The 15,427-nt window shown below is 32.6% G+C and overlaps 1 protein-coding gene across 1 annotated transcript in view; it reads right to left on the reverse strand.

Moving 5' to 3' along the window:
- Positions 1–15,427, reverse strand: part of RIT2 (Ras like without CAAX 2) — a 225,943-nt gene that overhangs the window by 152,848 nt on the left and 57,668 nt on the right. The window contains exon 2 of the mRNA XM_036419267.2: positions 14,923–14,979. Coding sequence (XP_036275160.1) covers positions 14,923–14,979 — 57 coding nt within the window. The remainder of the gene's footprint in view (positions 1–14,922; positions 14,980–15,427) is intronic.

Below are 15,427 nucleotides of genomic sequence, written 5' to 3' on the forward strand. Positions count from 1 at the left end.
AAGTGTTTCTTTTAAAAATGGTTAGTTTCATTGGAAATCACAAGCTGTATTTCTGTTTCACAAAGGAGGACCCATTGGGCAGCTTGGTTCTGTATTATTTATGGGTACACTAGGAGTTTAATTGAAGAACTTTAGGTGTTTTGTTTTGTTTTGTTTTGTTTTGTTTAAATTTCAAAATGCACCCATAGGCACACATACCAGAGCTCTAGGCTGTGGTGAAGTTTTATAGAAATGAAATAGAAAAAAAAAATGCATGGGTAACTGTGCTGTCCTTGAGAAGTTTACACATGTTCAACTTTACATAATTTGGTGAGAAAGATGGTAGAACACCAAGCAATAGGTGTTCCCAAGATAATATTCTGGGTCCTGGGATCTAAGACAGACAAATCCTGGTTCCTGTAATAAACAATGAATTAAAATATATGTCCAAGAAAAACAACAGATGTTGATAAATATTATGCAGAAAATTGTATCATGATAGATTACTAGATTTTAAAGTGAAGACATTTAAGATGATTGAATGACGAAAAGAATTCAGCCAAGGAAATTGGGTGAAAGAGTATATGGGTGGATGAATCAACCTGTGAGTTGTACCAGGGTCAGCATCAAGTTTGGTGTGCTCAAGGCATAGCATAAATTTGATGTTGACTAGAGAATAATGGGCAAGGGGTATAGTGGGGCAGGATATAGCATGAGATGAGTGAGGCAGGCAAGAGTCCCATAATACAACCAAAGTTGCCAGCCAGTGTTCTTACTCAAGCAAAATACAAACCTAGAGACAGATAAGTCCCTCAGGCTATGGAATTAAAGAGGGGCCAGAGTGGGATAAAAAATAATGGAGGTGGGAGTGGAGATGGGGGCAAGGATTGTAAAATCTGGCATAAATTGCATAATCTTTCCCTACTCCTTATTTTATTGTATCTCAAACAAATCTAGATTAAGAATGTTTGGTAAAGAAAAATAACATAAATTAAAATCAGGCAATGAGTTTTTAATCCTGAAAATGAACTATTCTTAGGCCTAATTTAAGAATGGTACATTCAACTCTACTGATATGCATTTGTTCTTTTATCTGTTCACTCCTTACTCCATACCCATAAACACTCCCCCTTTCCCTCTACTAACCCTAGAGTTATTTCAGGGTCAACTCCAGTATTATGTGTCTAGTGCTTTTTGAAACTTCTCTAACTCAGAGGGATCATTTTCCTTTCTAGAATTCTAGAAAGTTTATTATAAACGCTATTTATCTGTACTGTTCAAAATATAGAGTTTTAAGTATTTCATATACCTTTTAATATACTTTTGTGATTTAAAAAGGAGGTATGGATATTTTTATGTTAAATGAAAGACTGCATGAGTTGCAGATGGGAAAATACATATTTAGGGTCAGGAGGGCATTTGATGTCCATGAAATTACTTCAGGGGGTAGCTGTCTTTTTTTCCTGAGTTTGTGCTCAACTCTGTCCATAAACACGGCAGCATAAGAAGAGTTCACTTCTGAGCCAACACAAATTGTGAAATGGGCTAATATTAAAATATGAGGTTCTTCAATGCTCATCATGTTTTTTCTTTTTATTTGCTATGACCTAAAAATAGAAATTATTTGGGCTGATCATTACTGTGTAAATGTCAAGACTATTTGTTAAAAACTTACTGGATTGCAAAACAATGGAAAAATACCTTATCACCCTCAAAAAATGCTTTTCTTTTCTTTCTTTTTTTTCTCTTTACTTCTATGTACCAAAATCACAGCATTTTTTCAAATAGAAACAGTATTATCTATAGACAAAAATCTTCAAAGCTGCACTTTAAACTTGAATTTATATACAATGGAGCTGTCTTGTTTAAAATATAAGTGACTGTTTACCCTGGAAGATGTGTATACTATACTTTGGAAGACCTACATGAAATTAATATATTTTCAGATTTCAGTTAAACTTATGGAAATTCAAATACTAGTGTCTTTATCCTTCCCATTCCTGACTTTTTTAGTGTTATCCCTACTCATTTTATTGGTTTTACTTTTTCTACTTTATCCTCCAAGGATAAGATAACTAATTACATTCATTACATGTTAGTTTATATATATAAAAATTTAGCATGTGTTTGTTTACATGGTATAATATAAAGTAAAGTAATTTTTAAGTCAGGACTTTAGATAATTTATAATATCATTAACATATTATCTCCATTGGTCTTTATCATAATCCTACATTTTGACAGCAGATTTTGTAACTGAAGAAACTCTGGTCCCAGAAGGTTAAATAGTCTGCTAAAAACAAAATGTTGTTGTTTTTTCAATTATCGTATGGAGATGCTACACATTATAATATTATTGACATATAAAGGGTGGGAAAGCATTAGCACACATCATTTTTTGTACCAATTACATTTCTCCAATCTGATCACCTAATTCATCTCTTTTGACTAGAATCCAAAGCCTTTCTTTCAGAGTGCACCTTTCCTGTGTGCACATTTGTGTACATTGTGTTTTTGAAGACTGTAACATGACTAAAATTATGATGATTCAAGTTGATAAGTTTAAATCTTATTTGATTGCACAATACTTTTGTTTACAAACTCTTATGCCATTTTATGTTCAACCACAATGGTTGGTTGGTTGGTTTTTAAAGCAAATTGAATATGTGACCTAGTGAGCCAGCTAGTGTGAATGTGTGGCATGAATATAAACATGTATCAATCATTTTCATTTTCCCAGTGATTTTTAGTGTTATAGTGTCTGGGGACCAGGACTAAGAATTATTGCTCTTGCAGTTCCTCATTCCAACTGGGGGAATGTTGAACTTTCATTATCCACTGACAGAATTTATTGTTCCTAATGTTTGCAGATGAGCTCAGAAAAGGAAACCATAGCTCTAACCAAAGAACATATGATTATTTGGGGCTAAGGCAGCAGGGATATTTTGGTATACTGGCAAAATTGTTGAAACATTCCTGTAACCTAACTGTTTTATTCTGCATTATCTGAACCCAAAGCATTGGTACTATAAGAGTGACCATCTATATAATCAATTATTCGATTGAAATTTTCATTATCTAATGCTGTAGACTTGAAATCTAGATAAATATTAGTAACTGTATTAAAATTGTGGATGAATAAGAAAAGGATAAACTGACTTTGACAAGAGAACCCAATATCCTTTCTTTAGAATACCTTTCATACCCTGGGTCCTTTTTGTTTTCTTCAAGATTCATCAGCTCTAAGCTAGATATATGAAATGCTGCCATAATTGAGCCATTAAGCTTCTCCTGAGGACTATCAATAAAATATCTAAATTCATTCATCTGATACAAATTGAGTTTCTCCAAAGTTCCATTATCAGGAAGGCACTGGGATTTTGAATGCAAAGATGTTCATGAAAACAATAATCATGTTCAGGAAGACTGGGTGACTCATGTTTGATGGGAATGACAGGGAACTTAGCCTTGAAGAGCTGATACTTTCAATGAGTTCTGAAGTAAGAATCTATGCTAGCCAGCAGGGCAAAGAGGATGGAGGAAGAGGTAGAGGGGAAGCAGGGCATAAGAACATACTTTATACACATAGATCACTTTGCGAAGGAGCATGATGGAGGGAGGAAAGGCCTTGAGACTTAGAACAAAAAATATATAGTATTGCCTAAGGGCAGAGAGATGAAGAAGAGAGTGATGCCCAGTTATGTTTAAAAGCTTGACAAAGAGCAGTCCAAGTACAGCTTAGTAGGATGCATTATTTTCACCTAATTGCCAAAGAAATTTATTGCAAAGGACTGAATGTTTACACTACCACCACCCCCCGCACCCCAATTCATACCTTGAAACCATAATCCCAATGCAATGGTACTTGGAGGTGGAACCTTTTGGAAGTAATTAGGCCATGAGGGTGGTGACCTCATGAATGGAATTAGTGCCCCTTATAAGAAGAGGCTGGGAGCTAGCTTACTCTCTTTTCATAAGGTGAAGACACAGTACAAAAAAAAAGGGGGGGGGCATGTAAACTAGAAGGCAGCCATTTACCATGAACCTGAACATGCTGGCACCCTGATGTCAGACAACCTGAACCTAGAAACATGAGAAATAAGCCTCTGTTGTTTAAAACCACCAGTCTGTGGTAATTTTTTTTTTAGCATCCCCCCAAAAAATTAAGACAGTTGTTGAAGAATCTTAATCAGAAAGAAGGATATGTGCGCATGTCTATGTGTGTATATTTCTGGCCACTCAGTATATATATTAGAGGCCTGGTGCATGAATTCGTGCATCAGTGGAGTCCGGCCAGCCTGGCCAGGGGGAGGGGACATGGGTGGTTGTCCTGCTTGCCTGCTGGTCAAACTCTTGGTTGAGGGGTCAATTTGCATATTAGCCTTTTATTATATAGGCTATACACTGAGTGGCCAGATTATTATGCATTTAGAGATCATAATGATTGGGCCACTTAGTGTATTTCCCTAACTTTGCCAAGAAAGAGACTCTTGGTGGATTAAAAACTTTGAGCAGTATCTGAAGGAACCAAGAAAGGAGAATTGGAAATAAACGTAAATTATATATATATATATATATATATATATATATATATATATATATATATATATATTTTAACTTTTATATATATAATTTATTTTTATATATTATATATGATGATGAATAGAAAACACAAAACAGGATAGGAGGAATTAGTCTATATGTACCACTAAACAAAGAAAACATGTGTATTAGACTAAAAATGTATTAGACTACTCTATTAATAATAAGAAGAATCTACTTAATGTAGAAAACTATCATATATGTTACTTATATAAATAGCAATAGAACATTCAATAACCTTAACAGTGCCACAGAATAAACAAAAATTAACAATTTTTACAGTTATGTGCAATAACATAGTATATAAATTTCACAAACATAATGGTGAATGTAAGGGACCAGATGCAGAATAATGTAGACTGAACTTTTCATTTGCATAAATATTACAAAATGGTCAAAACTATACTAAATGCTTCAGCATGTTTGCTTCATTTTAACACTATTAAGAAAAGAAAAGCCAATCTGGGGTTGTAGAGAGCACAGTTTTGGTAGGGGACCTGAGAGGTGCTTCAAAGATGCTGACAATGTACACTGTTTTGGCTGTGTGCTAGTTATATGAGCTGTTACTGTGTGAAAAATAAGTGAGCAGTGCTTCTCATTTTGTATACACTCTGTATGTCATATTTCATACTTAAAATGTTTCAAATAACCAAAAATGTGAGATATAATATTTCCTTCATTTGGCAAATAATTTTTAAAATGTAAATATTAAGTCTTGGGCAAGCTATAAAAATTACATTACATGGTGTCATGGAATTTTGTATGACTCCTCAGAGGCTAATTTTGTTTATAATTTTTATTAAAATGTAAAATTCATATGCTTTATAGCCTAGCAATTACACTTATCAGTATGTACTCTATAGGAACACATGTGACAAAAGAGGATATTTATTGTAGCATTGTGTACATAAGAGAGAAACTAGAAATACATAAATTGACCATCCTTTAGAAATGATTAAAATTAATTATCCATAACCTAAAAATAACTATAATAAAATTGTATATGAAAATAAATACGATACATATAATATAGCATTAAATGGTAAATATTAACAAAGTAGATTGAGGTACCCCTTTATGTGAAGGAATTAAGGGACATCTATAATTCTGTCAATAATAAAAAATAACTTAAAAATGAGTGAATAGGAGTTTGAAAATGCAAATAGCTAGTATATACAACTCTTTAAAAGGATCATAGTGAAGAGAGAATAGACATAAAAGAGTAACTTAATGGAAATATATGACTTGAAAAATTAATATAGTTGGGATAAGGCTAACATATAGGACAAATGACAATATATAAATGTTTAAAGCTACAAAACAAACCACATGCTGGTCATTGTAGCCCTGGTTTTTCTTACAATGGTCCACTATGATCCTATATAGCCACTAGTGAGAATCTTTCAATTAGTTAATTTTGTTCTGATTAAGAAAGGTTTCACTATTCCTAGATGCTTGACATATACAGATGTGGACAGAAGAAGGTTTACAGTTTTGAGTATGCAAAACACATTTAAGAAAGATATTGCAATAATCATAACCTGCATATCTTTTTCCATAGGATCTTAGAAAAAGAAATACTGATTTTCTAAAAATCTTTATTGTTGAAAGTATTACATATTTCCCCCTTTTTCCCCACTGACCCCTTCTAGCCTTACCTTAACCCCTGCCCCTGGCCTTCACCATCCTATTGTCTGAGTCCATGGGTTATGCATGTATGCATATGAATTCTTTGATTGGCTTTTTAAAATGCTACTATCTAGCTTCTGAATACAAACAGAATGAGTTTTTCTTTAATATATAAAATATTCAGATAGCCATGTAAGCACATGATTCTAACCCGAAATAACTTGGCAAATAACTTTGACCTTCATGGATAAAATACATGTCTGGAGAACTTAATTACTGTTATTATCACATGACTAATCAAATAAAATATTTAGAACTGTCTTCTAATAGAAAATTAGTTGTTCAAATTGGTTTGGAGCTTGATAGTTTTCAAATTGATTTTCCACATAGCTAATTTTAGCTTCCATCTATCTTTGTCCCAGTGAGAATGCATACCCTGGGACTGTCTTTAATCAAAGAAAGCAAATTATAGAACATGTACAGATGTATGACATGTTCAATTTGCTTATTTACATGAATCAAACTTACCTAAATGTATCTTTCCATGTCTTCATTTCATGATGAGTAAATGCATGCTGATATGAATAACTTTGATATAAAATGTCAAAGAGCTAACCTCTTTATTCTCCAGAAATAATCTCAACATAGTAATTAAAATTACACTAGTTAAATGAAAAATATTAAGCAGAATCAGCCATGGCTAATGACAAAGATTCACTTTGAAAAGGCCATAAATTAGAAAGTGGTATTGAAATGCTCCCATTTTGTGTCAAACAAATATGGATTTAGATTCTAGTTTAACAAATTTTTAAACATATGACACTGGGTAAATGAATCTAAATACCACTAAAAGATTGAAAATATGAAGATGTATGTTATAGTTCTAAATGTTTTCCTATGTGGAATATTTTACACTTTCTTTAAAAAACAACAACAACAATAACACATGTATTTATTAGGGGAAGTAAATGTAAATTTTGTTAGCTCTTTTAAGATATGCTTAAAATAATTTTATCTCATATATTGCATTTATCAGTAATAACGGCCAATTTTTAGTACATACCAGTATGAATATTTATTTCCTCTATTCTAATTGCTATGTAAGATTACTCATTAAGAGCTAATGGAGTCATTTGATCCAGTAATCCCACTCCTAGGAATATATCCCAAGAAACTAGAAACACCAATCAGAAAGGATATATGCACCCCTATGTTCATAGCAGCACAATCTACAATAGCCAGAATTTGGAAACAGCCTAGGTGCCCGTCAGCAGATGATTGGATAAAAAAACAATGGTACATCTACACAATGGAATACTATGCTGCCATAAAAAAGAAGGAATTCTCATCATTTGCAGCAACCTGGATGGAATTGGAGAACATCATGCTGAGTGAAATAAGCCAATCAATGAAAGAGAAACACCACATGACCTCACTCATTTGTGGATAATAAAGATCATTATAAACTGATGAACCAAAAGATAGATACAGAGACAGTAAAGCAACAAGCAGATTGTCAAATTTCAGCGGGGAGGGGAGGAGGATCTGGGGGAGATAATAGATCAACTGAAGGACTTGTATACATGCATATAAGTACAACCAATGGACATAAAGCTCTGGGGAGGGAGGGGATGTGTGGGAGGGAGAGAGGGGGAAAAATAAAAAAAATATGTAAAAATAAATTAATTAATTAATTAAATTTAAAAAAAAGGAGAAAAAAAAGAGCTAATGGAGTACTTACAATGTCTTTAATAATTAACTACTAAAGAAAGACAAAGTATAAATATAAGGTATTTGACTTCATACTAAGTGCCCTCTTATAATCATTGAATAAGCATAGGAAATGTTGAGAGGTGCTTTTGTTGTAAGCACACTATTGTCCTCAAGGGCATCTATATCTAGAATTGGTATATGTCTCTAGTTGTTTAGTTTGACCAAAGATAACTTTATTTTATTAATTATTTTTTTAAAACCCTCATGTAAGGATATATTTTTATTAGAAAGAGAGGAAGGGAGAGGAACATCAATGTGAGAAACATCAATAAGCTGTCTCCAATACATGCCCCGACTGACCTGCAACTACTATGTGCCTTCACCAGAAATCCAACCCACAACCTTTCAGGATACGGGATGATGCTCCAACCAATTGAGCCACAACAATCAGGGAAAGAAACAGATCATTTTAACTAGCAAATAAATATAGTCAACATTACAGATGGTTAACTGAATGTTTCCATGGTTATGGTACTATCTGATAACTCTATTACATGACTAACTATAAGAACATTGCTGTTTTTATAGCTATGGCATTTTATTCTATTCCTGTAGAGCTAGTTACTGTTCTTACTGATTGCTAAGGAAGAATATAAATCTTTCACATGAGTTATTATGCAGTATTCATGGCTAGTAAGTGAAATGGGAAGTCTGAATCACTGAACAAGGAAAAGCGTTCATGGCTGAATCAATTACAAGTGTAAGTGTTCCTTGAAAAGAGGCTATGTAGGTACAGCTGGAAAATTGTTGGTCATATGAATTTCTGGGCACTGTGGGTACTGAATAAAATATGGCCAAGCAAATTAATAAAGTGATCACCAATTCCTGAACTGTTTGTTAAAGCAGTCTTCTGGGGGTTGTTTTTGTTTGTATTTTTTTTCTTCTGCAAGAAAAGTAAACCAAAGAAACTATTGAATAAGTCCTTAAGGCCAGTTTACTCTAATCAGATTGTGTGCTATACTTATATAATGACCTGAAGTCATCCTAATGCAATGAGAAAAAGGGACAACAGGACTCCAGATAAAGATATACAATCAGTTCTTAAAAATGATGAGATAAAATTAAGTAGGGAAGATCAATAAGAAACATATTTCAGCATAATTTTATGTGCTATTTATTCCTGTGCCTTGTACAATGCTTGGATCATCATAGCTTCCCAAAAATAGTTGTTTATGAATTAATATTGAAAGAAGAAGCTCAGCTAGAGTGGCTCAGTGGTTGAGCATCAACCTATGAACCAAGAGGTTTCCAGGTCAATTCCCTTGGTAACCTACACACGCCTTGGTTGCAGGCTGGATCCCCAGTAGGGGTCTTGCAGGAGACAGCTGATCAATGTTTCTCTCTCTCTCAATTCCCCTCTTTCTAAAATCAATAAAAACATATTTTAAAATATATATTAAGCACAGAGGAAGAAGCAGAAGATGAGAATAAAAATAGAAAGCAGAAGACATAATAACATATGCATGCATAGAGTTTTTAATTTTTCAAGGAAAGTTTCTTTTGGTAACTATTTTAGGTTAAGAAATAGCTATTAATAGGGAATGTCTACAAAAGAACACTAACTAGCACACCTTTGATTAATAGAGTTGTTTTCTAAAGCTCTAAAATTAACTGTAGCAAAATCTAAAAATGGTACATGTTTTGCTAGAAATATTTGTTCACCCAATTTTTTATTCAACAAGTATTTATTCAGAACTACTATATGCTGGGCATTCTGAAAAGGTCTGAGGAACACTAGTGAATTATATATTGGGGGTTCCTACTCTCATGACTCTTTAATTAAACAAATAATTAATTAAATAATCATTAAATCACATAAAGATAAAGGATATTAAGGAAATATTCAAGGTTCTGATAGAATGCATGGAAAAGGTCTTAGTTGGGGAAGCCAAAGAGGACTTTCTTTTACTTATTTTTATTTTTCAATTACAATTTGCATTCAATATCATTCTGTATGTATTTCAGGTGCACAGCAAAGTGGCTAGAAAGTCATATACTTGACAAAATGGCCCCCTGATGCTTCAAGTACCCACCTGGCCCCCTACATAGTTATCACAATATTATTGACTATATTCCGTATATTGTAATCTTCATCTCCATGACTACCAATTTATACTACTCAATACTGTCATCTTTTTCATGCAGTACTCCTACACTCCCAACTGTTAGTCTGTTGTCTGTTTCTATTTGGTTTATTTTGTTATAGATTTCACATAAACGTAAAATCATATGGTATTTGTCTTTCTCTGTCTGACTTTTTTTTACTTATAATACCCTCAAAGGGATTTCTTGAGGAAGTAATGTTTAAGCTGAAATTTGATCAAAGTATAAGTTAAACAGGCAAAACGGAGGGTGGAGAGGTAAAGAGCATTCAGAGTTAAAATATTTGCAAAAATGTCCTGAGGCAGAGAGAGGTTTAGCTGGTTTGTGAATCTAAAAGAAGACAGATGCAGTTGTAGCCCCCCAAAGAGGTGGTAGGTAGCAAGTGTGAAAATCAAAGTAACAAGACCATGAGAATTTTCACTGCATTCTTAGAATTTTATTCTTCATCTCAAACATAACTGATAACATTGAGAACTGTTCAGCAGTGTAAATTTGTGTTTAAACAGATATCTCTGGACCCTGTGTAAAAACCAATTAGAAGAACAGTCCAAACTGGATATGGAGGTAACTTAGAATAAGAAGGCAGCAGAAATTAGGGAGAGATGGGGAAAGATTCAATATATTTTTAGGTGGTAGAAAAAACACAATGTTTGATGAATGATGTAATATAGAAGTTGAAATAGCTATCAAGCATTTCTCTTGAGTTTCTGGCTTGAGAGCCTGATAAAATTAAAGATTTTGCCATGATAAAGAATCCTGAAGGAAGTAAAGTCTAGAAGGGATAATTAGTTATTATTTAAAGTCAGGCATGTTCACTTTTGTCTGCCTTGCATCTATCTAAATGTGAAAATTAAGTAGACTGCCAGCAATATTCATTTTTATCTCAGAGAAAAAGTACAGAACTATCTCTATCTAAACCCTTAGCTGGTTCTATACACTCTTTAAAGATCTGGCAAATCTTTTCCTTCCTTTTGCCAATCTGCACATTATGTCATTTATTTCATCCTTAGGATTTCTGGTTCCCCAGATTCTCCGTCTTAGTTACATGTTGCATTGTCTTATTTGGGTGCCTCTATTTTTTGTTCTTCTGAGAATATCTATTCTTACTTCCTCTTCACTTGCCTAATTTCTATGCATCCTTCAAAATTCAGTGCAGAGGGCTGAATTCTACATATACTTCGTGTCACTTCAGGTCATGCAAGATATACCTTCATTGTGCTCCTTCACCATTTTGTGCTTTTTTTCCCAAATGAACTCATCACATGGTCTTGTATACTTATTAATTTTCTAACCCAACCTGAAATGCATTGAAGTCACAGATTGTGTTTTTATTCCTATATATCTAGTGTGTAGCATGGGACCTAGCACATAACAGGTGAATATAGAGTTTTATAGGTTTGCAGAGGAAGGGGGCAAAAATAACACTTTGAGGAGAGTGAGAAAATTACACACATAATGTAATCAAAGTTATAATGCTCTGTAACTTAGAAGGAATGCACATCCTTTAGGGTTCAGAATTTTTTATCAAGTATTAGTGCTCATCAAGTATTGCTCAGAGTATGCTATTTGAGATCATATGTTGTTTCCTTCTGTATTAATTTGCCAATGAAGTGGCCTGGTTTTATATGCTTACTTTCTGTTTTCTATGTTTGCATTTATTTGATTATCAGTGAACATGAATAGAAATAATTCTCAACATAGGAAGTTATCAATAAATAATAATTTAAACTAAATATACAGTCCTGTGTATTTAGAACCTGGGGAAAGGGACACAATATTCTTTAGCAGAAAATATCAATACCTTGAAATCTAATTCATATTAAATTAGAAGTATATACAATAAGATTTTTAATTTCAAGTAAGTTATAATATGATTAAAAATATATAGCAAAACAAAATTTCTTTGGTCATTGTCTCAAATGTCTTTAAGAAATCCAGATTTCTCTGAAAATTCTCAAAGGATCTTGAATTCTAGACTAGAGGGCTGGAATTTCTTAGCTTTTAAAACATATAGGAAGCTGTGATCCTAAATAAAGGTTAAGAGAGGGTCATTAAACTGCCTCTCTATTCTTTCAAAATTCCTTAACACTTTGCTTCTTTTTTACAGTAATAACTGGCTTCAAAGATTTAAATATTTGTATATTTGTTTTAAGTCCTCTTTCTGCAGTAAAATTTTCTTGAAACTAATTTAGTTCTAGAGGATAAACAGATTCCTTTGTAAATATCAGGCATTGAAATATTGTTTGCTGATTGGATTGCATACAGTGCTTACTTCTTATAATTTGTTGTTAATTAAAAATGACATGTGTGTTTATTAGTATGAAAGGTTGGATATCAAGACCTCTGGTCAATTTTTTTATTTCCATAATTATTTTACTATAGAAGAAGAGAAGTGTACTTAACACAATTTTTTAATACTTAGAAGTAGAATATTTTAAAGATTAAATTAAACCTTGAATTTATCCATATTTAATACCTTTAGCATGAATTTAATTTATTTTTAAGTGACATTTTGTCACACAGAAGAATAGAATCAACACATTTCAATATTCCCTTTGTAGGTATTTTCTGTGGATTTGCAGAAGCTAGACCATTGGTTACTGACTTTGAAAATGTTGTTTCTACTTAAAAGGATCAATTATTTCTTTGGGAAGAACATTGGTACTAGACAACATGCCTAATTCTTCTCAAGGCTAAAGGGAAACTAAATTTTTGAAGTTATGTAGATTTGAAAGAAAAATAATTCTAAGCTGCATATAGTGAGATAATAAAACCATACAAATCTTTCAAAGATTTCAGAGAAAAACTATTCAAAGTCTCATTCAGTAGTATGACAAATAGATCTGAACAGGAATTGAAAAATAGTCATTTATTATATAAATCATGAAATAAGTATCCTTGATAAGTGTATTCTTCTCCAATTTGTATTATTTTCAAAATGTAGTAATAGGAATTTCCTCTTGAGGGGCCATTAAATCAGCCTGACTGAGTTATAGTTATGTAGCTTGAGCAGGAGAAAAGTAAATTTTTGGGGACCTGCACATTCCTGAAACAGAATACCAATAGAAAATTGTTTAACTCTATTTCCATCAGAGTTACCAAGAAATGAAATGATGGGAAAATTGAATTGAAAGTAATCAAGTGTTCTGTCTCCATTTTAAAACTTCTTCTAAAGCTATTTTACTTATAGCCATGTTAAGGTATGACTTCAGCCCTTTGTGAGTATGGAATCTCAAATGAAGGATGTGCCTCTTGATTATCTAAAAAAATCATCATTATATTCTTCTCCTTAATTACTCTTGAAAGAGATATTTATGATGTATTCACATACATTGCCCTATGCAAGCCATTGACATGAGAGTCTAGTGACCAAGAAGGTAGGTTTTTGAAATACCAGTGCATAAAAGCTTAAAAAGTGATGGAAAATGATGAACCGAGTGATTTGTGATTTTATAAATGATATACAGTTGAATTTTTCAATAAGTTAAAAGATTCTGAGATTTTGCCCAGAGATTTCTTATCTTCTGTAATTCATAATAGGTATACAAAGTTATCAACGTTCCAGAATTGAGATAAGAAAATGGATTTAGAGGATTATTAAACATGGTCTGTAGCTAATTACTTCTAAAACTTTGCAAAGTGATTATTTTTGCTTCAGAAAGAAAAGTTAACTCTTTGAGTAAGCACTTTCTGATGAACAACATATTAATTGCTTGCACTTAAATCTTACTAATTCACTTCAACTGATGAAGAGGTCTTGCTAAATTATGGGACATTTAAAAATGAGTACATTTTATTTATTTCAGCAGTACTATTCAAGAAAATATCCTGGAGGATTTGCAGGAAGATATACAAGATAATTATTTATATAATAACATTTTATATACACAGTAAGACTTTGAATTAAAATTGCTAAATGAGTATCACACCCATTGTAAGGGTAGGAGATATTCAGATCAACTAAAAGGGTGAAAGGATTAGGTGTAGTCAAGGGAACTCACAATCTATTCTAAACCATGAGGTGTCCAGAAGCTATTTGTTTTTCGATGCCATGAAATAATGCTTGGTATGTGTTCAACACGAATGTGTTTCTAGGCAAAGAATGCTGTGACAGACTCTGCTTGAAATTTTTCAAATGATTCTTTAAAGTGGCTCTTTGAATGATTAGTAAAGCAGTTTTCAGACATATTTTTGCTTTGATTGAGGAAAAAAAGGCGTTCCCAATTGCAATGTTCCTGAGCTTGATGTGTTAAAAAAGAGAATTGCATAGAAGAATGAAACATGGCTGGACTTTTTTATTCTAACAAATAATTTGACTCTTTGATTCTCGGTTTCCTTGGCTGCAAAATGTGTAGGGTAAACAAAATTACATCTATACCTAGAGTTCTTTCCAAATGCACCATTAGCATGGTAAACTACTTGTGTACTACAAGATCCAGACACTGATAAAGTGAAAAAATGACCAAGTAAAAAACACATAACCATATCCATATCAGTTTTATTAGCGAGAGCACAGTATATTAAATGCAATAGATATCCACTAATGGATCCTGAAATCAAAATTAAGTTAATGTATTCCAACCATCATTTATCAGAAAGAAATAGAATATAATGGAAAAGATGAGAATGCATGGCAAGAAGTAACGACAAATATTGTTTCTTGAAGCTATAATTGTGGTGACTTGCATATTATATATTAATGCGTGTATGTGCCGAGTCATGGTATAAAATACATTTCTTATTCTCCACAGATATCAACAATATTTGTAAGGCATTTATTTAGAGTATCTTTATTTGAGCTCTGTTTCACCCAGAGAAAATAGTTTTTTTACTCACCAATAGTGGGATCATGATAATCAGGGAACTGATGGCTAATAAACTGCATCGTCATTGCTGAAAAAATAAATAAATAAATTCAAGTTAATAAAAATTCACTAATTCTTCAATAAGATAGTCACCATGGTACTTCCATCAATTTTTAATAGATTTTAGTGAGTAATTTATTTCTGAGGGTGACTAATTACACAGCATTAACCACAAAAAAAAATGAGGATAATAAGAGAAAGTTCTATTTTAAAAAATGTGTATCTAGAGTGAAAAACAATGCCAGTTAATTTTCTGGAATAAATATGTCCAAATCTGAAGTGTATTTCAAAAAATCTTGCACTGAAGTAAAAATAAGGCTCTATTTAAAAATATATTTTTTAATTTATTTCAGAGAGAAACATCAATAATGAGAGTGTCATTGATCAGCTGCCTCCTGCACACCCCACACTAAGGATTAAGTTTATAACCGAGGCATCTGTCCTGAAAGGGAATGGACCATGCATGGCCTCCTGGT

Source organism: Pipistrellus kuhlii, unplaced genomic scaffold (genome assembly GCF_014108245.1).
Source record: "Pipistrellus kuhlii isolate mPipKuh1 unplaced genomic scaffold, mPipKuh1.p scaffold_m20_p_6, whole genome shotgun sequence".
Lineage (NCBI taxonomy): Eukaryota > Metazoa > Chordata > Mammalia > Chiroptera > Vespertilionidae > Pipistrellus > Pipistrellus kuhlii.